Source organism: Lycorma delicatula, chromosome 9 (genome assembly GCF_047948215.1).
Source record: "Lycorma delicatula isolate Av1 chromosome 9, ASM4794821v1, whole genome shotgun sequence".
NCBI classification, from domain to species: Eukaryota; Metazoa; Arthropoda; class Insecta; order Hemiptera; family Fulgoridae; genus Lycorma; species Lycorma delicatula.
The window spans coordinates 112,455,908-112,482,729 of record NC_134463.1 but is presented as its reverse complement, the minus strand read 5'-3'; the positions used below and the strand labels follow the sequence as shown (position 1 = coordinate 112,482,729).

The following is a 26,822-nucleotide window of genomic DNA, read 5'->3' as shown; positions in this document are numbered from 1 at the left end:
AATGATGCCAACACATGCAATTTTATACTTCAATCCACGATGTTGAAAAAAAATATATTTATTTATAAAATTGAACAACTTAATAAATAAATTTTCAATGAACTTTTAAAATGGTTTAATCCAAAAGTAAAGAATCTACTGAAATTTTTATAAAATTCTTAGAATCTATTGTTATTTATTCATTTATTTAAAAAAGAAAAAAATCCGCTAGCATTTAATCATAATGTTTTTGTTGAAAATAAAAGTAATACAACAGAAAAACGAACTTAATTAAAAAATAAAAATTCAAATAACATTACGATAATAAATTAAACAACCAGTAATCATTTTTAATTACCTTATAGATTCTGTTCCATCACGGTCGGTGATGATATTAATTTAAAGGTATAAATTTATGTAACGACAAACCGACCCAAATTACATATTTTTTATAAAAACATTATTTAAATATTATATAAGTAATTTGTTGTTTTCTATAAGTTGGTAGACGATAAATCTCTTAACAGACAGATGCTAAGAAATGTTCGGGATCACCGACCATTTCACGACTGTACCGAGCTTGACATCTAATATGTTATTTGTGTCTAGCTGGTTTGTTACCGCTACATACCTCGTCACTGGTTTCTTCCAACTCCCTTTTTTCTGTTTGGCCTACTGAACCACCATAAGGTATTACTTCAGAGGATATGTGTATAATACACATAAAGTGTAGTCTTGTACAGTCTCAGGTTGACCATTCCCTTAATGAATGGTTAATTGAAACCCAACCACCTAAGAACAACGGTATCCACGATCTAGTGTTCAAGCCCCAACAAAATTAACGTCCTTTATTAGGATTTGAACCTTATAACTCTCGACTTCGAAATCGGCTGACCACTAGACCATCAGGGGGGTGTGGATTTGTCTATCTTTTTTTTTCTGTTTAGCCTCCGAAACCACTCTAAGGATTACTTCAGAGAATGAATGAGGTTCATATGTACAAGTGTAAATGAAGTATAGTCTTGTCTTAACCATCCATGAGACATATGGTTAATTGAAACCCAACCACCAAACAACAACGGTATCCACAATCTAGTATTCAAATCCATATAAAAGTAATCTTTACCAAGATAACCATAGAACTATTGACTTCAAAATCACTCATTTGCAGTCGTGTTCACCACTAGACAAACCTGGTGGGTTAGGATTTGTCCATCTAACGTGGGAATATACTTGAAGGTGTTCAACACCATCAAGTACGCTACAGTAAGTTTTACAAAAGTTTTCAAATTATCCCCTGTAACAACACCCCAAATTATTTCAAAATCATCATCACCTTCAGGTGAATCCATGTATTGCCTCGGCTATTACTCTTTCAATAGTTTCACTAACATCATCGACTGACTGGATTGAAACAGTACTTGTGTTTTCAAGTTCTGGAGTACAAGTAGTAATTCCTGTATCAGAGCTGATATTTTCAGCTAAAGAGCTTGATATATTCTGCTGATTGCTTGCAAATGATGTACTTTGAATCGGCGAAAGAGGACGATTATTATTATTATCAATGTTGTCAGTAATACTAGGACTAGGCCTACCTGTTTTTCGATTGAACATTCTCTTTTTAGATGGTGGTTCATCTTCCTCTTCTTCAGACTCAGAAGTTGAAGGCTGATATTCGTCCGATAGGTAAACGTTACCGAAACAACAAATCCTGCCACAGTTTTTGTAATTCTTTTTCCATTGATTCATAACTTCTGTTAATTTTTCAATAAATAAAACACATAAACCGAATAATAAGGATTGAATACAGAACCGATATGTAATATAAAAATTGTAAATGCAGAATAACACAGAACTACTTGTCATTCAATCACTACTAACTCAATTGGTGAACATAAGTAAATATATTCGACAATGTGCTGTGGTGACACATTGGTATCACGTGGCCAATCATAATGTTTTAACTGTTACTGGCCGCGTGAAGCCAATGCATCACCACACAAAAAAACAATCTCTAAAAATGTAGTTTTTACTCAAATGAGTGACAGTTATTACTAATTCATTTTTTTGTGATACTGAATGAAATTATATGAAAAAAAAAACATTGGCCATTAAAATACTTTTACTTCCTGTATAGGCGGCACTCAGTGTTAAAGTAACCTTTACAAAGATATGAACCATAGAACTATGGACTTCGAAATCAGCTGATTTGCGAAGACGCGTTCACACGAGACCAACCTGGTGGGTTAGGATTTGTCCATCTAACGTGGGCATATACACAAAGATCGCATGCTCAACACCATTATGGCCGCTACAGTATGATAAATCATACATGCTGTTCTCCATGGCGTACAGATATGCCTGAAGCAGCCATGACCTTATAAGAACTGAGCAAGTCTACTTTGAAGCTGTTTAAAACAGGCGTCAGCTGAAACTATTAGGCGGTTTTCTAAAAATCAGTATATGCATACTTTAGGAATTGATAGAAATAAATAACAACTGATATAAAAATTTTTATAACGCAAGTACACATTTATAATCTATTTGTTCAATCAGGACAATGTATAAATGAGGTGAATGAATGTCTGCAAATGTCTTAAGGAGAAAAGCCAACAGTAAAAGTTATCTCCTATTTACTTCATACTTCTCTTACAAGGAATTACATCTTAAAAATCTTGAATTTTAAAAGTCACTAGGATATAAGTGTCAAATGTGGATTGAAAGGTTAATTGTAAGAACATTTGTATGAATGTTGAATTTTGAGCAATACATTGAGATTTCTTCTGCGATTGTAGGTATGTTGCGAGTCATGTACATTGTTATTTGTAATGTACAAAGGCAAATCAGTGGTATATAAAACTTTGGATTGAAATTGTCATATAGTTACAGGGATCCTTGATTTACACGATTAATTCATTCCTGAAAATTGTTGCGTGAATCACAACTGTTTTCTCAAGAAATGTATACAGTAGACTATAGTATCTGTACATATTTAGTAGGCTAAATTTGTAATTCTTTTTGTCGGTAGAAGACACAAAATTTAAAACAATTTGGCTAAACATCTTTTAATTAACAGAACATAAATTGAATCCAGTACAGTAAATATGATTACATACAGTACAATATTGAAGAAACAAAGTAAAAAATGTAAGAATAAAAAAGTGCAAAAGAAGTACAGTATTATTAAACAAATAGTTACCTTAAAATAAATGTATATAGGCCTAAATACGATAAGGAATATTAAAAAAAAAAAACTTGTGATTTAGTTCAGCTTTGGTTTCTTAAAATAACTGTCCAGTTATACTGCTAATTGCAACTGATCTAGCAGTATCTTATAACTTAATATTCAATTTACAACTTTTGTATTTTGTTTTTGATCAGAATCATTTTCAGTTACGTAATCTCAAAATTTTTCGACGTATTCTAATGCCTCCTGCAATCCTTTTACTGTTAATTATGGCTTTGAAAGGGGAGGATGAGGTTGAAGGTTCATCACTGTAGATTTTTGTTAACCCTGATTTAAATCAACTATTATCGACTAAATCAACTATTATTTAAATGTAACTACTACTCGAACTGTCTCTAGCTGCTCATTGGCAACTTGACTACTACCAAGTCTTTGTTTTCTAAAAGTTGTTTATCTCCTTCCACAAGTTCAGTTACATCTTCAGAATCAACTTTGAGCCCTACACTGCTGGTGAGTTGTATAACTTCATTAAATAGTACCTGTAAGTCCTTGTCTGATATCATCGAATGCAGTTTGAGTTTGATAATCATCTTGATACACCATGTGTCATACTCTACAAAGCGTACTCTCTTTGATTTCTTTCCAAGCTTCACCGTCAATACGTACAACATGATGTTATATTTTTTCCAGAACATTCGCAAATCACAGATCCTATTGCTTGAACTGTTAGTCACAGAAACCATCTGAGAAAATGTTTTTTGTAAGATAGTAAGCATTGAATTGAGTTTTCAATCCTTGATCGCATTACTGTATCAGTGATGTCGAATTTGCAAGCATATAAATGACTTTTATATGTGAATTAAAATTACAAATTACCTACTCACCACGCAGCATGAGATGCATCATTAAAAAATAACATGATAGTACAAGATAAATAATAAACTTGCATCTGGACACACTAGAATACATTAATTTGTTTTTACAAAAAGAATGGTGTATGTTTTAAATAAAAATAAACCTGTTTTCTGTAGTACTTTGTTTATTAGATTAAAAATACAATTTTTTATATAAAATAAATATGTATAAACTTTACTCCACTTAAACATTTAAGTGAATGTTAACAATTTGACTACACAGATATATTATAAAATCAAACTACATAATTCTAAAATCTTTTACATTATGAAGAAAATGTTATTTATTAACATCACATAAAAACTCACAATTTATATCTTATAAACGTATTTCTAAAACTGAAATTCAAATATACTGCATCTATTTCACCAAGAAAATTATTTTCTAAAAAATTAAGTACAGATAATATAAAAAAAAATTTAAATATAAGTGATATAAACTTGCGATAGTAAAATTTTAACAATTTATTTTGAAGACCTATTAAATCTGCGAAATACCAAAGAAAAGCTCAACTATTTGGAACTAGTAAATAAATTATAAAACTCAAATTCCCTGAATAAACAAGAAAAAGAATATTTAATCAGATATCTAAAAAATAAGAAAGCATCCCATGAGGACTCAATAATGGTGTAACTTAAAATTATAACAAATTTGTTAATTAATGTATGATGATTTATTAGAGAAATTATTTGGAAGCCAGAAAAAATCTCATAAGAATGGCCGTCTGCACTAATTCATACTCTACACAAAAAAGGAGACAAAATAGAAATTAATATTACAGAGGAATATCTCTTCTTTTAGTAACCTATAAAATCTTATAAAAGTTGTAGAAAACTGAATAGCACATCAATAAACAGTTTGGAAAATATATCATGGTTGTTTAGAACATGAAGATCTTGTGTGGAAAAAATTGTTTGTGTAAATTAATAAAATGAGATGTATTTTGCCAGAATTATGTATTACATTTTACATTTTAAAAAGGTATATGATTCTGTTGACAGAAATGGGAATGAATGATATTAATAATGTTTTATGGGAAATGAATGTTTTAAATTATGCACAGTTGAAAGAAAGCTATTATTTTTTTCTCTGAATCAAATTTCATAATATAAGATCTTTGTAATGATATTTTAATATGGATATTATTAAAATGTCTGCCTAATTTAAAGTATAACATTTGTTAAAAGTTAACATTAAGTTAAACACTATAAACAATATTTCTCTTTGGGGTGTAAATTATTAATATGTTTCTTTGCATTAGAAAGATTATTAAAATCCTAAACAAACATAACTTTTCTCTTTTGTATGATTATTAAGATGTGCCTTTAAAACTTCTTAATGATTAAAAGACTTCGGACAAAAGTTACAAACATAATTTTTCTCTTTTGTATGAATATTAAGATGTTTCTTTAAACTAGAAGAAGAATTGAAAACCTTTTGGCAGAAGTTACACATATAATTTTTCTCTTTTGTATGAATATTAAGATGCGATTTTAAAGTAGAACTTTGATTAAAAGACTTCTGACAAAAGTTAGTATTATTTTTTTTCTCTTTAGCCTGAAAGTTAATGTGACTCTTTAAATAACATTTACATTTGAAACTTTCACTGCAATATTCACAAACCAATTTTTTTCCTTTCTGGACAGGTAACTTGTTTTTACTACTTATATTCTCAACTAAATCTTTTTCTGTTGTAACATCACCATATACACACATACATTCATTGGATTTTTCTTTTATAATTCCATCATGTACAGAATTATTTATGCATCTCTTACAAGTAATAAAATTCTTGGTACTATCCTCTATAGTTCCTTCATCGATAGTAACCTGTAAAATTAAAAATAAAAAAAAATTACAATTAAAAATGAAACACACACACATCAAAATTCAATGTCTGGTTATGGCGAAACAAAAATGGCATCATTGATCTGTTTTTTTTTTCATGGAGCCCACTGTTACAGGGCATATGTATTTCGACATGCTTGAGGAATTTACTGTTCCTCAGATTCCTGCAGGATTCAGTTTCCAACAAGATAGTGCCCACACTTTTATCGAGATGTTACCTTGTTAATGAACAATGGTTTTTTGGATGTTGGATCAGACGAGGAGGAATATCCACTAATATTTAATTATATTAATGTATATATATATATTCACATATACAGGGTGAACAACTTAAAAACCAAACAGAAAGCTAGAACTGCAATTATTTAAAGTGTCACCTTTAAGAATGCTTCTATTAGCATTACTGGTTGTGTGTTACTACTCTAATCTACTGGTGTCAGTTGCAAATTAATCATGCATCAGTGCAGTATGTTTTGTCCCTACTCCAGGAATAAACGTCTCAATTGATGACACTAACAATATATATTCTTTATTCAGGTTATTTTTTACTGATAAATTAGTTGATATTCTAATGAAATAAACTAGTAAACCTGTGGAAGCAGGACTGATAATTGATAATAATGAGATGGTTTTGTTGTTTCTAATTGTATATATGCTATCAGGAATTATTTGGAAGCCCCAAATCAAAAGTTATTATACAAACCAGCCCCTTTTTATTACTCCAGGATTTGGGAAAATTTTGTCTCATAAAAATTAAACTTCTGTTGCGTTTCCTCTGTTTTACTGATGATAAAAATAATAACCCATCTCCAAAAAATAAAGCCTCGTAAAAGATTCATACACACCAGAAATAATTTAGTGGTCGATGAAAGTTTACCGCTGTAACAAGCTAGGCTACGTTTCATTCAATTTATTCGAATAAAAAGGGACACACTTTGGCATTAAGACTTATGTTATTTCAGAATCAGAAGCAAGTTATTATAACTTGATAATTTATGTAGGTGCAGACACAAATTACAGAAAACCCAATTCATGGTTACATCACTAATATTATCACAACTTTTAAAATTGAGTAACCTGTACACAAACATCACTATATTTACAACAATTATTTTTGCCATCCTGAACTTGCTCTGACTTTCAGTGAGCAAAATACTGACTCGGTGGGTACTGTCAGAAAATAAAGGCGTAATATTCCAAAAGATAATACTGCAAAAGAAATTAAATAAAAATGAAATTCATGTAGTGTGTGATAAGGAGGGGAAAATTATGAAGTGACATCTTATATATGAATAATAAACAATTAGAAGAAGTACGGAAAGGAAAGAAGGCAATTCTTCCAGATGTTGTCAATGATTATAATAATTTTATGGGTGGAGGTGATCAGGTGGATCAAATGCTGGGCGGATGCTTACTCACAAAAAAAAAATACAAGTGTTATATAAAAGCAGTTCTGCCACTTTTTAAATATAACTATATTAAATATTCATGTTTTACATACGGTGGCAAGTACACTTTTATTCAATACACAAAGCCCTTATTGAGCAAATCCATCATAAAGTCATTCCTAAAACAGGTAGGCCCTCTGTAAGAGATGATACTCTCATACCCTATAAACAACATTTGTCATATATTTTTGATACAGAAAAAACCTACACCAACAAGATGTGTTGTTCATTATGCAAATAAGATAAGAAAGGAATCATAATATTATTGCTGTGAATGTGATGTTGGTCTTTAAGCTGCCCCTTCTTTTAGAAATTTTCAAAGGAATACAAATATATTTCTTAAAATATTTTCATATTTCAAAAACATTAAATTTTATTTTTAAAAAGTAATTATTTATAACTAGTTTTAAACTGAAATATAGCAATAGTTCTGTGAATTGGCAAATGTGAATGTATGATGTTATTGTGTGATCTTGAACTGTGATTGCCTAAATTCATAAATATTTATGAACTGTTTTCATAAAAAATAATTTAAAGCAACTTTTAAGGTAAAGTGGTAATTTGTATAATATATGTTTTTTTATTGTGCGAAAAGTATTCATAAATGTATGTATATTGACATCCTTCATTCACCAACATGTCAACTTGGTTCACCATTACCCAATGAGATGATGATAATATGTGTGACATGTAAACAAAGTGTATTCTTGTCAGACTCAGGCAGACCATATGAGGAAGGTATCCACTCTTCAGTTTTTAAATCTGTATAAAGCAACTAACGTTTACTAGGATTTGAACATGAAAACCTTTCGACTTTAAAAATCAGCTGTTAACAGATTTGCAACAAGTTAATAAATGAACTGTATACAATTCAAAATTTACACATTAGGTAATAATAATGAAAAGATAATACATTGGGATGCCAATTTTCCAAATGTTAAAACTAACTGGACTGCTTAAATCCAGAATAAGCTGTTTTAAAAACCTAATACATTATTTGAAAAATCTTAACACTATTCAAATAAATGTATGCTTTCACAAGGATTTTTTTATCAATCTTTATTTTACTGGAGTTTTTAATTGACTTTTGCAATTCATTTAGCAAAAGCATATATTTTGGCCTTTCCTATACACTATATTAATCATATTGTACAAATGTTCCAATTTCTTTATAATCTTACTGGAATATATATATATTTTGTAATTAGTATGTTAACTATTAAACATTAAGAATGATATGTGCACTATATATGATAAATCCTTTTTAGATTATCCTTTTCAATTATCTAGATATGGGCTGGCAAAGGCCCATCTGGATAATTGGTGTCTCATGTATGTAAAATCGAATACCCTTACCTCTTCATTTTCAATTTTAAAATTTTCTGATTTAACTAATTTAGTCTCTTCAATTGCTAAAGGATCTTTTTCAACATCACCATCAACAATATCAAGCGGTTCCTCCTTCAGTTGTAGTAAATCTTCTTGCTGTAATAAAAAAAAAAAATGAATGATATAAAGTAAATATTTAATGATTTTTTTTTGTAGAAAAAAGGTCAAAGGAATCTGAAAGTTGTTTGTAATCTGATTACTGAATTTTATGTTATTTTGTGCGCTGATTTCAAATATGGCCACCGTTTTTACTATCACTTAAGAATTTTTTACATACTAAAAAAAGAGAATGGAAAAAAGTCTTATTCTGTATGTATTCCTCATGAGAAACATTTTTATAAAAAAGTAAAAGGACGTTTTACCTAGAAAAAGGTAAAATAACCTCTACGAAGACTTGTAATGGCTTTATCTTTTCCTTTCAAAGCTTCAGGCTACATTTTCTGTTGTAGTCAGCTTGCAGTTCATCTATATGGATGCACTAACAGTACTCTGCAATCAGGTTCACATTCTGCCTTTCCTGTTATCTGCATTCCATTTCATTTATATCTTTGTGAAATCTTTCACCCTGTTCTTCATTTACAGCACCAACATATTTAGGAAAGTAATCAATATGAGAATGCAGAAAATGATGTTAAAGAACAATTTAGATCCAGAGTAACAGTACAAAGTGAAAAGATAAAGATGCTATGATTTGCTGATGATATAGTAATTCTAGCTGAGAGTAAAAAGAATTTAGAAGGAACAATGAACGGCATGGATGAAGTCCCACGCAAGAACTACCGAAAGAAAATAAACAAGAACAAAACGAAAGTAATGAAATGTAGTAGAAATAACGAAGATGGACCACTGAATGTGAAAATAGGAGGAGAAAAGATAATGGAGGAAGAAGAATTTTGTTATTTGGGAAGTAGAATTACTAAAGATGGACGACGTAGGAGCGACATAAAATGCTGAATAGCACGGGCAAAACAAGCCTTCAGTCAGAAATATAATTTGTTTACATCAAAAATTAATTTACAAGCCAGGAAAAGATTTTTGAAAGTATATGTTTGGAGCGTCGCTTTATATGGAAGTGAAACTTGGAACGATTGGAGTACCTGAGAAGAAAAGATTAGAAGCTTTTGAAATGCGGTGCTATAGGAGAATGTTAAAAATCAGACGGGTGGATAAAGTGACAAATGCAGAGGTGTTGCGACAAATCAATGAAGAAGCATTTGGAAAAATATAGTTAAAAGAAGAGACAGACTTATAGGCCATGTATGAGGTGCCACCCAAAATTTTGGGGAATTTTACCATAAAAATAAGGTAAGCTATTTAGCTTACCTTATAATTGCCACTGTCTCCTTCAAAGTAATCCCCTTGGGCATTGATATAGTGATCCCAGCATTTTCCCACGATTCCATGCATCCCTGGAAGTCTGCAGGTGTTCGAAGCACGTTCTGCGTTTCTTCCTGAATCTCCTCAACTGTGTTAAAACAACGGCCTTTCAATTGAAATTTTATTTTCGGAAAGAGAAAAAAGTTGCACGGGGCAAGGTCAGACGAATAGGGTGGGTGGGGAATCACTACCTTCTTTTTGGAAGCCAAGAAATTCTGAATGGCTAGCGATGTGCGCACAGGCGTGTTGTCATGGTGCAGAACCCAGCTGTTGTTACCCCACAGATCTGAACGTTTGCACCTAATGCTTTCATGTAATCGCTTTAAAGCTTCACAGTAAAACATCCCATTGACAGTTTGACCAACAGGAATAAATTCCTTATTGATAATGCCTTTGATGTCGAAAAAAACAATCATCATGGACTTCACGTTGCTGCGAACTATGCGAGTTTTTTTTGGCCGCAGTGAACTTGGCGACTTCCACTGTGATGACTGCTGCTTAGTTTCAGGGTTATACCTGTACACCCATGTGTCATCACTGGTTATGATGTTGAAGTTAGGGACATCTCTTGCTGAATTTTTCAATTCACTACAGACAGGTGATTTTGTTTCTGATCGCTGTTCAACAGTCTCGGTACAAATTTTGCAGCAATGCGTCTCATGTTTAAATTGTCCGACAAGATGCGTTGCACGGACCCATATGACATTTGCACGATTGCACAAACATCATGGATTGTTCGTCTACTCTCAATAATAGACTCTTGTACTTTCACGATGTTTTCCTTGTTGATGGTCTTCCTGAACGCTTATCGTCATCGACTGTCGTTCGTCCATCTCTGAATCTTTTGTACCACAAAAAAGTTTTACTTTTACTCATAGCATTGTTACCAAATGCTCCCACAAGCATGTGATGGGTATCTGCACCAGTTTTTTAAGCATGAAGCAAAATTTGATGCAGGTTCTTTGCTCTTTAAAATCTGCATTTAGAACTTCAGCGAAGCAGTAAAACACAACATTACACAAATGCACGAAAGTCAATAATGTAGCCTCTCACCGTCACAGCTGTTGGAACACTGATTCACATAGCCACATCTGCGGCAGCAGGTTGTACCAGCAATGATTTGTGCGCGAAATTTAAATTCCCTGAACTTTTAGGTAGCACCTTGTATTAAGCCATCCTGTAATAATCGCTTTAATATTGGAGGAACAGGTAGAAGGGAAAAATTGTGCAGGCAGACAACATTTAGAATATGTAAAACAAATTGTTAGGGATGTAGGATGTAGGGGGGTTTAAGGAGATTTGAGGGTTCATTAAGGGTTTAATGACTAGTACTAGATAGGGAATCTTGCAGAGTTGCATCAAACCAGTCAAATGATTGAAGACAAAAAAAAAACCAAATTATTTAAGCGTATTGCAAATCTAGTTTATATTCAATTACTTCAAATCAATTTAACTCTGTGTAGAAATGATGTAACTTAAATAGTACTTCTTCTAACATAAAATTTTATTTTCATATTTAATTTGGAAGGTTTGCTAATGTTGATATTGTTATTTATTGAATAATACTGCATTACTAAAGGGATCTTCTATTAAAGACTTAGGTTATATTTTGATAGCAAGTTATTCTGAAGTGAATACACTGGTTATACTGTATCTAAGTCAGTAAAAACGGTAAATTTTATTAAGTGATTCTCTACAAATTTAAAAAATATTAACTCTTTAGAAATTTAGGTTAGGCTTTTATTCTTCCAAGTCCCAAAAAACAAAACATGGAAAAATCAATAGTCAACAAATTTAAATATATGGGAATAAAATCAAAATTAATCACTTAGATAACAAAGGAAATCAAAAAAGAGTGAGAAAATTAGCCTACCAACTAAGAAAAGATATTTTCAACAAAAGGAACACCTCAGTAGTTACCAAAATAAGGCATGCAAAATCAGTAATCAAACCAGAGGACTCTGCATCAGATGTATCCTCAGTTTGAAATCAGATAAAACAAATTCAATAGAAAAAAGAAGGTAAAACCTTGAGAAAAATCCTAGGACCAATAAAAATACAAGAGAATGAATGCTAATTAAGAAGTAATAAAGATATTTATAGATACAATGAAACTGAGAAAATGTCAATTCCATCAGAAAAAATAGCCAAATCTTTTTCCAGGCTCACAAAAAAGATATTCAACTATATTTACAGCAAAAAAAGAGATTTCAAGGATTTCAAAGAGGAGAAAAATGGGACATTTGGTCAGAAGAGAGAAGACAAAAGTAAAGCAAAAAAATGAACTGTTTGAAAACCAGGAACGAAAACATACAGCAGAAAAATTAATAAATGCAAAATATTGCTTCATGGTCCTGTCTGGCAAACATAAAAAAAATTAGATAAACTTACATGCTCAAATGATGTATCAATTTCAGTCACATTATCTGGTAAAAATAAGCATATCATTTCTGTTACATTATCCTGTTCAGTCTCTAATTTAATATCTTTATTAAGAGGCAGAGCTTCATTAACAAAATTATTATTTACAGATCCATCCATTACCTGAAAAAATAAAAAATAAAATAAAATGAGAAACAAAAATTAAAATAAACATCCATAATAAAAAAAACAAAAAGACTATAAACATTTCTCCTGTAATTCCTTAATGATTGTTTTTAGTTATGTTTTATGGTGGCGAGAACGTGATTATATTTGATACTTCTTACTTCTTAATGAAAAAAATAAGAACAGGCAAAGATTAATGAAAATGCATTGATTGCCATTTCTGGCTCACATTACATCTTTCTGTGATTCATTGAATCAGAAGCGATGAAAACTACATATGACTCATACGCATATCCTTAGAATTAGACAACATGATCCTCGTAGGGCTTGCAACAAAATTCTTTTTATATTGGAAGTGTAGTCACAGCCTCACAGTTGTACGGACCTTAACTTTCAAGAAATTTCATGTTGGGAATAGTGACGACATGATGAATCAAGCTATTTACATATTTGTGAAATAATAAATGCAGTTTTAGATTCTGTTTAAACATAAATAAACAATGAGATTTAAGATGATAAAAACGGAAATTACTAAACTGAAGTTTTTAACATCTTATTATATTATTTTATAATATTTAAATTTTGTTTTTGTGATGGATTAAGTGTCAAGTGTCACTAACAAATAGCAAATTACAAGAACTAGTAAAAACTAGAACCATTAAGCTGATGAACCTCACTAAGGTAAATACAGGTGATTTAAAATTGCATGTCAATCTCACGACAATATCCTACAGCCAAAAATAAGAAAACAATTATATAAACATAGATCAGAAAACGGTTAGCTAGCGAGTTTCAGCTTGCAAAAAATTTAGCCCTGCTGTCCAACTAAACAATACTAAAATTCTTCGGGTAAAAATCGAGGGATAAACTTGATGCTTCCTAATGATTTTAATTGTAATGATTTTTTGATCTAAGAAACTGAATAAAAGTGGTCCCCTATCTCACTTAAATCAAGGAAAATGGGTCAAAACAAGAAAATACTTCTTGGAAAAATATAGTTTCTTTGTGGCTTGGAATAAAATAATTTTGGTAATTTCTGAGGATGAGATGAATGAAAGTTTTAGTAGTGTGTGAAAATGCCATGCCTGACTGGGATTTGAATCCAGGACCTCCAGATGAAAGGCCAAGACGCTACCACTCGTGCCACAGAGACCAAAATACATTAAACGGAATACATATATTTACGGAATAATTTTCATCAATGTTTGAACAACATAATGTATATGAAAACAAATAGATAAATTAACAATAAAAGAAAAAACGAATAAAAACTAGATTTTAAAAAATAGAAATCACAAACTTTTTGGTTTTTTCCTAAAAGTTATTAAAATCAAAATGGTTACTTGACAACTCTGCAAACATTTCTTCAAAGCAGCTGCACAATGGCAATGGAAGCCACTCTGTTCAATGCACAGTTCAGCTTAGCGAATCCATGCTAACTGGGATAACATCTAATAGCACAATTAGTTTTGGTTAAATCAAATCAAAAAAATAAGTTTTAATTTAATCATGATTAAATTAAAACAAATCTGACACTCATACTGCCAAGTATGATGAAGTTCAAATGACAATGACTTAGGCAAAACAATAAAAGAGCTTAGCTGTCAAGGTAATTTTCCTAATACTGAGTATGCTTGTGCCGACTGAAAAAAGGCTCCTCTCTTTTTCTGTTTAGCCTCCAAAACCACCATAATGTATTACTTCAGAGGATGATATGTATGAATGCAAATGAAGTTAGTCTTGTACAGTTTCAGGTGGTTAATTGAAACCCAACCACCAAAGGACACCAGTATCCACCACAATCTAGTATTCAAATCCGTTTAAAAGTAGTTACTTTACTAGGATTTGAATCTTAGAACTCTCAACTTCAAAATCAGCTGATTTGCAGCGACGAGTTAATCACTACATCAGCCCAGTGGGCTACTCGAAAAACACTGGTTTGTTGCAAGAATAGCATGAAAGATTGGGGCATCAAATATGAGATATGTATAATTATTTCTGAAGGATTGTAGAATTGAGTGTGACAACAATTCTGTGAAGGCTGCGTTATGGAAAAAAAATCATAAATGTCATTTGGTAAAAATTAAACATATACATTAAATAGAACAGCATCAATGAAAGTAAAAGAAAAGAGCCCTTTGTAGTTGTTTCTGAAAAGTTTATTTTACAACGTTCATTTGTAATGACAAAGTTTAAACTTAATTTTGTAAAGTTTATTTTCTGAATAAATATAGATTTAAAAGTTTATTTTCTGGATAAGTAAAAAGTTGTCTGCAGGGATGTTAAGTCAAGATCGGAAACATTACAAGAATCTAACTCATAACTTTTCTTACATACCAAACAAAGACCTTACTTAAAACCCAAATAAACAGAAGAGAATTTGATTCCTCATGCGTTAGCAACAGATAATAAAGATAAATACCATGTAATTAACCATGGGCAAATAAAGAAACCTTCCAGAGCATCGAGTATTAATATTTATGTACAAGGTGGTATTTAATTTCAGAGGATTTTTCATAGAATCTATGGTTTAAGATATTATGTAGGCATAAAAATTATACATTATAATATACTATAATGCATATTATGAACACCTCGCACTATAATGTATATAATGCCTTTGTTCAGCGTCACAACAGTTTTTGTAACCGAATTTTGTTTATTTTAGTGAGTTTACCGTGAAACTAATAAAACAGACTAACATTTGCTAGAAGTTATCATCAAAGAGATGCGTTTTCCATTAATTACAAGATGAGTTTTCCATTAATTATGCGTTTTGACTGTTGAAAGCTTCAACAGTCAATTACAAAACTGTCCATCAAATGTTCTGTTTTGTTAGTATCGGAAAATAATGGATAAAGAAGTAAGTACTATAATTTCCAATGCAATAAGAAGAAAATTACTATTAACAAATGACTAATAACAATGATGTGCCCACAATTTATGATGACATTTTTTTATTAATACGTTGCTTAAATAAACGATTTTACATTGAACTCAAATGAATTTACATCACAGGATAAAGCTCACACTACCAATTCAATACACACACAAAAAAATTAAGCTTAAATAATATTAATTTATATAAGAATATTATATAATATCTTACTTAGATAGATAAATAAATGAGAACCCCAAACAATAAATAATAATGAAATTAGAACGCAGTTCTTTCCTTAACAACCTGTCAGATAAATGATAAGCAAGTTGGTCAATGATGCCAACACATGCAATTTTATACTTCAATGTTGGAAAAAATATATAACATTTATGATGTTGCACAACAACAAAATACATAATTTTTCAATATACATTTAAAATGGTTTAATTCAAAAATAAAAAATCTACTGTAATTTTCATAAAATTCTGAGAAGCGATTGTTATTTATTCATTTATTTAAAAAAGAAAAAATGAGCTAGCATTTAATAATAATAATGTTTTTGTTGAAAATAAAAGTAATATAACAGAAAAACAAACGTAGTTAAAACACAAAAATTCAAATAACATTACGATAATAAATTAAACAACCAGTAATCATTTTTAATTACCTTATAGATTCTGGTCATTACGGTCGGTGATATTATTTAAAAATATATACCTTAAATTATATATTTTTTATTAAAACATAATTCAAATATTTTAAAAGTAATTAGTTGTTTTTTTTTTTACGTTGTTGAGAGTAAATCTCACAGAGACACTACCTGCCCCACACAGACAATAGCATCGGGCTCTCTCCGACCATATCACAAGTCTAGCGAGCGTGATATAATTTGTTATTCATGTTAACCGGTAATGGTATACTTTCTTTAGACTTGATTTGCCTCAACTTCTGCCATGCTTCAATGTTAACTTTTCTTGAAGGTGGTGTCCCGTGAATTACTTTTACACACTACAAGCATAGTATATTAGTAAAATCAGCTATTGTGTTACGAGAAACAGGCATATTGGAAGTTTATGTAGATTAGACTTCCGTGAATAATGCCTGCAGTTTTGGAAAATAATGGGGACACTTCAGTTTGGAATTTAACCATAAAATATATTTTACTTAAAAAACAACTGAAAATGTTAATGGTGATTAATTTTAAAAAGGCTAGTATATCACACTCTAAAGCTGTCTGAGCTTTGCAAAAACTCTATGAATCTTTTTAAAGGTACTAATCTGTTTTGAAGACTGATTGGTAGTCAAATATTAGTTTTTGTTGTAAAAAGGTTTTAATCTTCCAAATAAAAATTTCTTGAAACCTTTTGAAAGTACAGATAGCATGCAATCGGCCGATATGATGTTATATTATTAACGGTTTACCTGGTTTGATTGGTTTTGATTATTTTCCATAGATGCAGAAAATACTCATTTCTGAGAACAGATGTAAAGTAATAATTATACTCGCCAAACAAGCAACATTTTTATTTTGTGTGATTACAAGTGTAATAGACATTGTAGATAGTTTATGAATTGGTGTTTCGTTACATGTCGAGCCGTCTGGTGCTGCGATCTAGTGGGTGCTAGTGCTAGCCGAAAAGTTAAGTCTACTAGCTTTCTACGTCAGAATCCACCGAGTTGGTCTAGTGGTGAACGCGTCTTCCCAAATCAGCTGATTTGGAAGTCGAGAGTTCCAGCATTCAAGTCCTAGTAAAGTCAGTTATTTTTACATGGATTTGAATACTAGGTCGTGGATACCATTGTTCTTTGGTGGTTGGGTTTAAGTTAACCACACATCTCAGGAATGGTCGAACTGAGACTGTACAAGACTACACTCATACATATCATCCTCTGAAATATTATCTGAAAGGTAATTACTGGAGGTAAAACAGGAAAAAGAAAGAATAAAAAGTTTCTATGTCAGAATCTGATCCAGAGCGGTCGTATGCACTTTCAGTCCCGATGGACATATTCGGATGAACGTTTAGTTTATTAGTATAAGTTATATGTTATTTAATTTAATTATATTTGTATAAAATTCAATTATACATTTCCTTAACTGTCAAGATGACAATTCCTTAACAGTTATTCAACAAGCAGCAAGGCGTTGCCTTCATTCTTCACCTATGAATATATAGTCCAACCTCGCTCTAAAATCTACCACACATTTCATGGTCCTCCAGGCCGAATAGTCAAGTCGACAGACCTAACCAGACGGTATGTGAAAAATGAAGATAGTGGATTTTAATACTTTAATGATAAGAAAATCAGCATTTAATTTTACAAAAGCAGCAAAAGTTCTGAATCAATACATACAAGTTAAAAAAAACTTATTCATATATTAAAAACAAATTAAAATAATTTTATGCTGTTGGGTTATCTGTGAGAACTTTTACTCTTATTTCTGCAGCAACGTGTAAATATTTTTAAACAACTTTCGAATTAAAAATCTTTTGGCATGGACTTGAAATTAGTTTAATACATATTCTTAGAATTAAGCTTCACCTTGACAAAGCAGTACTTGTTGTTGATGTTGACACTTCCTATGTCTTATAAGAGACCTTACATGTGCTTAATCCTATTGGGCAACCAAATTACAAGGTCATGGTGTTACAGAAATTAAAAACAAACCTTTAAATAACTATTTTTGAATGTACACATTTTATAATGTTGCACTGTACAAATATAAAACCCTCCTCTACACTATCATATTTTTGAAATTGTACATTAATTTGGTGTAAAACATGTTTATATTTGTAGTACGATACTTCTTATCTATTTCTGTATTCAAAATATGAGACAGATTAATGGGAATAACTCTTTTTGCTGAAAAGAAAAAGGAGGAATATCCACTAATATTTAAATATATTAAAATGTATATATTCACATACACAGGGGGAGCAATTTAAAAACCAAACTGAGAAAGCTGAAACTGCAGTTATTTGAGTGTCACCTTTAACAATGCTTCTGTTAGCAACATTATTGATTGTGTGTTACTACTCTAATCTACTGTTATCAGTTATAAACTATTCATGCATCAGAGCAGGTTTTGTTTCGTACTCGAGGAATAAACTTCCTAATTGATGACACTAAAAATGTATATTCTTTATTCACGTTATTTTTTACTGATGAATTAGTTGATATTCTAATGAAGTAGACTAATCTTTATGCCAAGTTTAAAAAAAAAAAAAAATAGTAAACCAGTTTGAGGTTTCACCTGTGGAAGCAGAACTGATAATGATGAGATGATTTTATTTCTAGCTGTATATATGCCATCAGGAATTATTTGGAAGCCAAAAATTTAAAGTTATTATACAAAACTGGATTGGGAAAACTTTTGTCTCAAAACAGTTAAAATAATGTTACATTTCCTCCATTTTACCGATGATAAAAATACAACCCATCTGCAAAAAATAAATTTTTTTCAACAGATTCAGAAAAGAATATACACCTGAAAAAATTTAGTGGTTGATGAAATTTTACTGCTGCAAAAAGTTAGGCTGTGCTTCATTCAATTTATTAGAATAAAAAAGAGCATACTTTGTCATTAAGACTTTTGTCATTTCAGAATCAGAAATAGGTTATTTACAATCTGATAGTTTATGTAGGTGCAGACAAAAATTGTAAAAAACCCAAATCATGGCTATCGCACTAATATTATCATGACCTTTAAAATGTAGTAACCTGTTAGATAAACATCACTATATTTACACTGACAATTATTACTGCCATCCTTAACTTGTTCTGACTTTCAGTAAGCAAAATAATGATTTGGTCGGTACTATCAGAAAATAAAGGCATGGTATTCCAAAAGATATAGTGCAAAAAAATTAAACAAAAACAAAATTCATGCACTCTGTGATAAGGAGGAAAAAATGGTGATATTGAAGAAACAAGATAAGCAAGACTTCTTGTGTATGAAAACCAAACAATTTTAGAAGTAGTACAGAAAGAAAGAAGACAGTCCATCCAGATGTTGTCAATGATTATATAATTTTATGGGTGTAGTTGATCGGGTGGATCAAATGCTGAGTGAATACTTACAAGAAAAAGAGTAAAAGTGTGATATAAAAGCAGTTCTGTCACCTTTTAAATATAACTATATTAAATGCTCATGTTTTACATAAGAAAAGTAGGGGCAAGTACACTTCTTTTCAATTCACAGAAGCCCTTATTGAGCAAATTGTACAAATTCACCATAAAGTTATTCCTAACACAGGTAAGCCCTCTGTAGATAATCCTCTCATACTCTGTAAAAAATTCATGTCATATCTTTCAGACACAGGAAAAACCTACACCAACAAGAAGTGATGTTCATTATGCGAACAACATAAGAAAGGAATCACAATATTATTGCTGCGAATGTGATTTTGGTCTTTGTTGTTGCCCCTCGTTTTAGAAATTTTCAAAGGAATACAAATATATCTGTTAAAACATTTTCATATTTCAAAAAGATTAAAACTCATTATAAAAAAGTAATTACTTATAACTAGTATTAAATTGAAATATAGTATTCTTATTATTGTGTGATCTTGAACTATGACTGCCTAAATTCATAAATATTTATGAACTACGAGAGTTATTTTTTTTCCAAGGTCCGATTGGTTGCAAAATAAAAACCCGCAGAAAATCAGATGAACCTTTGCGCATATGTGTTGCCCAGCGTCTCTAGTATGGCCTTCAATCACGCCGCGTCACTTCATTTAGTTCTCAACACTCAGCTAGCACGTAAACATGTCTACATTAATAGCATCTCCCGCCAAGTGTGAAGTGCATGCGGTAATTCAATTTCTTCAGGCTGAGGAGTGTAATGCAGCTGAAATTTATTTCAGCTGCATTAAAATTTGACGAAGTTGTCGAATAACTTATAAAAAAATAAAATAAAAAATGATGAAGCAACCAAAAATATTTTGGTTGAATGACTTCATATGGATCGATTCATTCATTATAGTAATTTGCCATAACAGTATTTCTGACTGAAAATACTACTTTATTTCACATCAACATGTTCTTCATGATACACTGATTATAATGGAAAACTAACAGAACTCATTTTTATGGTTACAATATTCTGAAACAGTAACATTCCTGCAAAGTCAATAATAACAATGCTTTATAAAAAAATGATATTGATATAACTATCTTTTTATAATGACTTAATATATTTTTAGTAATATTTAACAAATACGCTTGTTTTTTCTCAGTTCACTCCCCATCCCAAATCTGCATTAAGAAGCTTCACTTCAAAAAATTATTTTTGATGTAAAATAATACGCAGTGAAATAAACTAAAATCATTTTACGTAAATAATATATCTAAATTGTTATTACTCTATTATTATATATTATACAAGCCTGTTTTACAATACTGAAAAGAAATCAAAACTACTTACCCTTTAATGAATGAATCACAATTATATAAATTTGTTGTGTTAATTTTACAACCATGAAGTATTTATAATGAACATATCTTTTTAAAAGTATTGTAAGTGGTGATTTGTTTTTTGATGAGAAAAAAATTGTCAATTACCTCATATGTTAAAAAGTAAAATTGATGCAAATGTAAAAAAAAAACTCAATATATCATTAGATTACTCAGTAACTCTGAATATAATTTTCCTGGATGCTTTTGGCATATTTCAGTGGCTAAGGATCTTAGCAGACAATATCATCAAAAACAAAGAAGATACCTATAAATGATAAATAAACTTATTTTAAAGTAAATAAATACGTTTTGCAAATAAAAGTTTTCATGGTTAATAATATTAAATGACGGAATGGATCGGAAGACCACAGAAAACTATAAATAAAGCTATAATAAATGCATACCAAAAATAACTTAAAGAAATCAGAAATGAAATGTTTTTGGCTACGTATAATTTATATACCAAACAAAAATGATCTGTTAACAATAAACCATGTTCAGTAATTAAATAAGAAAATTCAAATACATAAAAACAATGGAACCTATATAGGAGTTTAAGGGAATCTTTGACAGAAAATAAAAACCAAACAAAAAAAGCCAGTAGCTTAACAAAATTTAAAACTTTACATTAACTGCATTATTACCAATAATACCACATCCTAGTTTAAGTATGAACATCTACACAATCCTGGAACATTTGAACAACTTTAATCATTTGATAATAATTCATTCAAAAGCAAATTTTTCAAATTCATTTCGCTTATTGAAATGTAAAAATATATTAAAAAACCTGTAATAAAAAAAATGGTAGTTTAATTTAAGCCATTCAATTTTTTTGGATTGATAACCAAAGATTTGTGTTATAAACAAAACTTGTTTTGTAATAATACAATAAATTATTTTGTATCATAACATTTTTCTCTGGATAGAAAATTTACTAAATATTTGACATTGCAATGGCAAATTGGGTTTGACATTAACTCTGTTGAATGACTGATACTTGTTTATTATAAAATTATTTTGTTCATACTTTTCAAAGTTATTTTGTAATAATAAATGCAATATGAATATACAAGCTACAAGGAAACATGCTATTAGAAATAATACTGCCCTAAGTAGTTACTACAAATAATTTACACCAATGTAAATTAAGATCAGAAACATTACATTAAGTTGCAAAAAATATAGATTTCAGTTAAAAAAATATGGAGAAGTAAATGCTAACATGCAGGCTAAAATATACAAAGCTGTTCTGTGATCATGGAAAATCATGGTTTACAAACCATGATTCATGCACGAGGAATGCCTAGGATACAAAAGTAACTGAGGAATGATCGACCCGAGACTGTACAAAACTACACTTCATTTACATTCATACATATCATCCTCATTCATCCTATGAAGTAATACCTTACGGTGGTTCTGGGGGCTAAACAGAAAAATAAAGATCCCTATATCTAAGCTTTTTGGGTGTTTTAAAAAAATTCTGTTATAATTTTGTACTTGTGATAGGTGAATGATATGAAAATGTTTAGAAAGAGAACAAAATAAAGTTTATTTCAATATATTATATGAAATACTTATTTTACGTACTTAAAAAATGATGATGTTCTAAAAATCTTACTCCTGCCTCTAAATCCACATACCCCTTCATCAACTGTCAAATTTTCCCAATGAGAAATAATGCTGGATACTCACGAGACTAAATGGTTCAAAAAAGGCCTTGGTTCACAGTCCGTATCTTCAGAAAAATGGGATTCAGATAACATTTCACGGATTACATCCAATGTTTTGGGAACGTGAACATCCACATTTGGGCAGAAAACGATAAACACAAATAATTATTATTTTTACTTACGAAAACAAATACACTACACACAAAAAACATAAGTAACTACTTTTGTCTACAACCAATTCAAACAGCACCTCTAACCTCAAGCACGAAAACTAGCCATTGTGTGATATTTTTAAAAATATCAGGTATAGTGCGGAATACAGCAAAAGAATCATTCCAAATGAACTAAAGAACGATCGTTAAAGCGCAACAACGAATCTGTATGAAATTTATAAAAGAATTAAATACGAATGCCTGTGGATTTCATTGGCTCCGGTCACTACGAAAATATCGATAGCCCACGACATCCACGAGCTTAGGATTCGAAGTGTTAAAGGTAGAATAAAATCCGACAGGACTTGAGTTCGGACAATGGCCCAGTAGTTTAATTTTGTTATTGGTACTGAATTAGCGACTATCAAGAGGGTGATGTGCAACTAGTTAAACTGTATAAATGTGATTGCCGTACATAACTTTGCATGGTAGAATTTTCACAAACAAAAATAAACTGAATGGCATATCAGTGTAACGGTCAACATTCATCTTAATAATCGAAATATCGCTGGTTAAGTTGATAGCTGAGTCATTATTCATCTTTCTTTTTCTGTTTAGCCTCCGGAATCACCGTAAGATATTACTTTGGAGGATGATATGTATTAAAGTAAATGAAGTTGTAGTCTTGTACAGTCGCAGGTCGACCACCCCTGAGATGTATGGTTAGTTGAAACCTGTTCAATTTTTTGTCAAGGTCGCAGACACAACGTTGTTCGAGAGCCAACAGTTTTGTCGATTTCGCAATACCGGGCTTTCTTGCTTTCTTTTTCCTGTTTAGCCTTCGGTAACTACCGTTTAGATAATTCTTCAGAAGATGAATGAGGATGATATGTATGAGTGTAGTCTTGTACATTCTCAGTTCGACCATTCCTGAGATGTGTGGTTAATTGAAACCCAACCACCAAAGAACACTGGTATCCACGATATAGTATTCAAATCCGTGTAGAAATAACTGGCTTTATCGTAATACCGGGCTAGAATTTGTCAACAAATCAGAAAATAAGTTATAAACAACATACCAATCTGAAAAGAAGATTAAAACCTAACACCATGCTTCTTCGGAAATGGAATCATGATTGTTTTAAGAAAATCTGACTACATCCCATCGTTGTATATCCCATTACATAATTTTGTTATCTCCTGAAATCCTATTTAATTCTTAAGCAGTTCTGTTGATGCTGATAAAACTTCCAATTTTGGTTTTGCTGGTCCTACTTCAAGTTTTAATTTTATTCCAGCCTTTATAAGATCATTTGGCTTCCTTTTGAGCAGTGTTGTTACTTTATACACTTATTCCACCTTTCAAATATCTTTCCCTCTTCCTATAACACTGCCATTTTTACTGGCAATTTCTTTAGTGTGTGTACCATTCCTATACTTATCTCATGTTACTGTTTTTACATTTTATCACATTAGTTCATACCAAAATGCTTTTTCTGAATTTTCTACATATGAGCGTACTCAAAATGCTATTTCTTCTTTGCTTTTAGTGTTGCTCTACTAACCTCATTATTCAGTTTTCTCCATGATCTTATGTCTTCATCATATTTCTTATAAGATGACAGTTGTATTTGAAAAAGAGACTGCATTGTTTCCAATATTAAACACATGGTGATACAGAGTGTACAATGATAAACATTGGAGTCAATGTTTAAAACAAATTTGAGACCAATGTTGGACACATTGTATGGCAGTGCCTTGATCATGACATGGATTCTAACTCTCAGAGCTATATACAATCACATTTTGTATACAGAGGGGTTGTTATAAAAGTATACTAATGTATATTCCCTTTTAAAAATTGACCCCTCCTTCTATTGAAGCCTAGACATCTGTAAATGAATAATGAAATAAATCCAAAATCTCTTGCATTATCAACATGGGTTAGATCATTGTTATTAGTCTTACAGCTATGGTAAGGAGGATTCCTTTTACTAATTGAAGAAGAGAATAATTCTCTTCTTCAAAAAAAAAAAATAATTACTACATTTTCCCTTATTCATATCTAGATCACTTTAAATTCACCAATTAAATACACAATCTGCATGATCTCAAAAACATAATGTAGTCATTCAGTTCAAAAATGTGTTATTCACAAACATTAAATAACTTTAATTTTTTATAACTGTCAATTATTTGCAATTAATAAAAACAATGAAGTAATAATTTATTGTGATGTATTATTTTCAATCAGGTAACTATGACAGAATCTCCTGGTGCTAAATTTATACACAAAGATTTTGATTTATCTTCAATTAATGATATGGTAGCTGAACTAGCTGGAATCCTATTCTAAATTGATTTATTTTGTCTGTGTCATATTAACAAAATTATGAGGTGGCAGTGTGCATATCTCATGAGCAAAGTCGAGGTCCTAAATTTTCTTGAATGAATCCTACCAGTTTTTTATCTTCAATTGCCTACCTCGACAAATTATCAATTACCATCAGAAATATTTAAAATGATAGTACTCAGTGCAATCTGACACCTTTATTTACTCTTAACCTCTTGGTCAAATTTCCTGGCTGAATGACTTGAGATTTATATTTCTCTTTAGCAATGTTTATTATGTTTGTTGGTAAATTATATCTTTCATGGTTTTCCAGATATTAAAATTTTCTTAAATTAAATATTTAACCAAGATTTTCCTTCTATCTTCACATTCATTAAGCCTATTCTAAATCTCACATCACCCAACTCTGATTTTCTCACCCACTACATCTAACTTTTTATCTCAATTACTGAAAATTATAATTGTACTGAAAAATGAAGAGATAATAATAAGATTTTAAAAGAATAGAAGCTTAATCAGAAAAAAATAAGAAAGCTAACTGGCTGGAATAAATTCTGAAAGAAAAAAATTGGTTAAAACAGCATTTTATGTTCTTGGATGTCTGTAGCTGGAATAAGCAAACGATTTGAAAGGCCTTGAAGACCTTCCTATGACTCCAAAATATAACTTTTTTTTAATAGGAGATATTAACATAAATATTAATGAAAGAATAAACAGTATTTGTAAGCATTATCTAAAAATACTTGGTATGAATGAGTACAACTCCTTAGTTAATATTGATAATAGAGGCATACAATGTTTCTAGTGCTGTCATTCTGGCACATTTTAAGGATCATAGGGCTTTTGCTATAGTTATTTCTAAGGATGAAGCTCAAAGTAATTCATAAAGGATTTTAAAGAGGTTAGGATTAAGGTAAATTAAGATCATATTTATATGAAGATGACTGGAGGGAAATTCTTGATAATGACGATGTTAATTTTCAGTTTAATAACTTTTTACATATTATATTAGGGTATATTAATCAATCAAAATCTGTTATTTTAAAATAAACCTGTTTATTTATTTTAAGCCATGGATAAAATTGGGCTGTGCACTACAATTTCTCAGAGAAAGAGATGAATAGTATATGATATGGCATAAAAATTCTCACAACCACAAAATTAAAACTGAATCATTAAGTTAACAAGATAGATGTATGGATTATGGCAGCTAAAAAACAACATTTTAAAAATATGAGGGAATTACCTACAAAGAATCACTGAATTAAAAAACCAGTATACTTCTATGCCTACTATTAAATATAAAATATATATGAATGTAGTTTCTGATACGGTAAAATTGCTAATATTTTTAATGAATATGGTTCTTGGATCTACTTTATAAATGTCCTACTTTTGCATAAATTTTATAGTAAAGCTACATCTTTTTCAGATGATACTGCTCTACTTAACCTATCTTGATAGTTTGCAAACCATAATGCACAGTGATTTGGATAATTTAGGCTTATAGTTTTATCAATAAATTAGCTCATAATGCTTTAAAAATCAAATATATAATTTTTACTTATCATCTGCTTCCAGCGTATTAGTTTCATCAATATATTAGA

General features: G+C 30.5%; 1 protein-coding gene across 1 annotated transcript in view; it reads right to left on the bottom strand.

Moving 5' to 3' along the window:
* Positions 1-4,220: 4,220 nt before the first annotated feature.
* The window catches only part of LOC142330000 (uncharacterized), a 47,054-nt gene continuing 24,452 nt past the window's right edge, over positions 4,221-26,822 (bottom strand). Inside the window, exons 2-4 of the mRNA XM_075375002.1 lie at positions 12,535-12,687; positions 8,734-8,862; positions 4,221-5,911 (exon numbers count right to left, since the gene is read on the bottom strand). Coding sequence (XP_075231117.1) covers positions 5,417-5,911; positions 8,734-8,862; positions 12,535-12,684 — 774 coding nt within the window. The 5' untranslated portion in view covers positions 12,685-12,687 and the 3' untranslated portion in view covers positions 4,221-5,416. The remainder of the gene's footprint in view (positions 5,912-8,733; positions 8,863-12,534; positions 12,688-26,822) is intronic.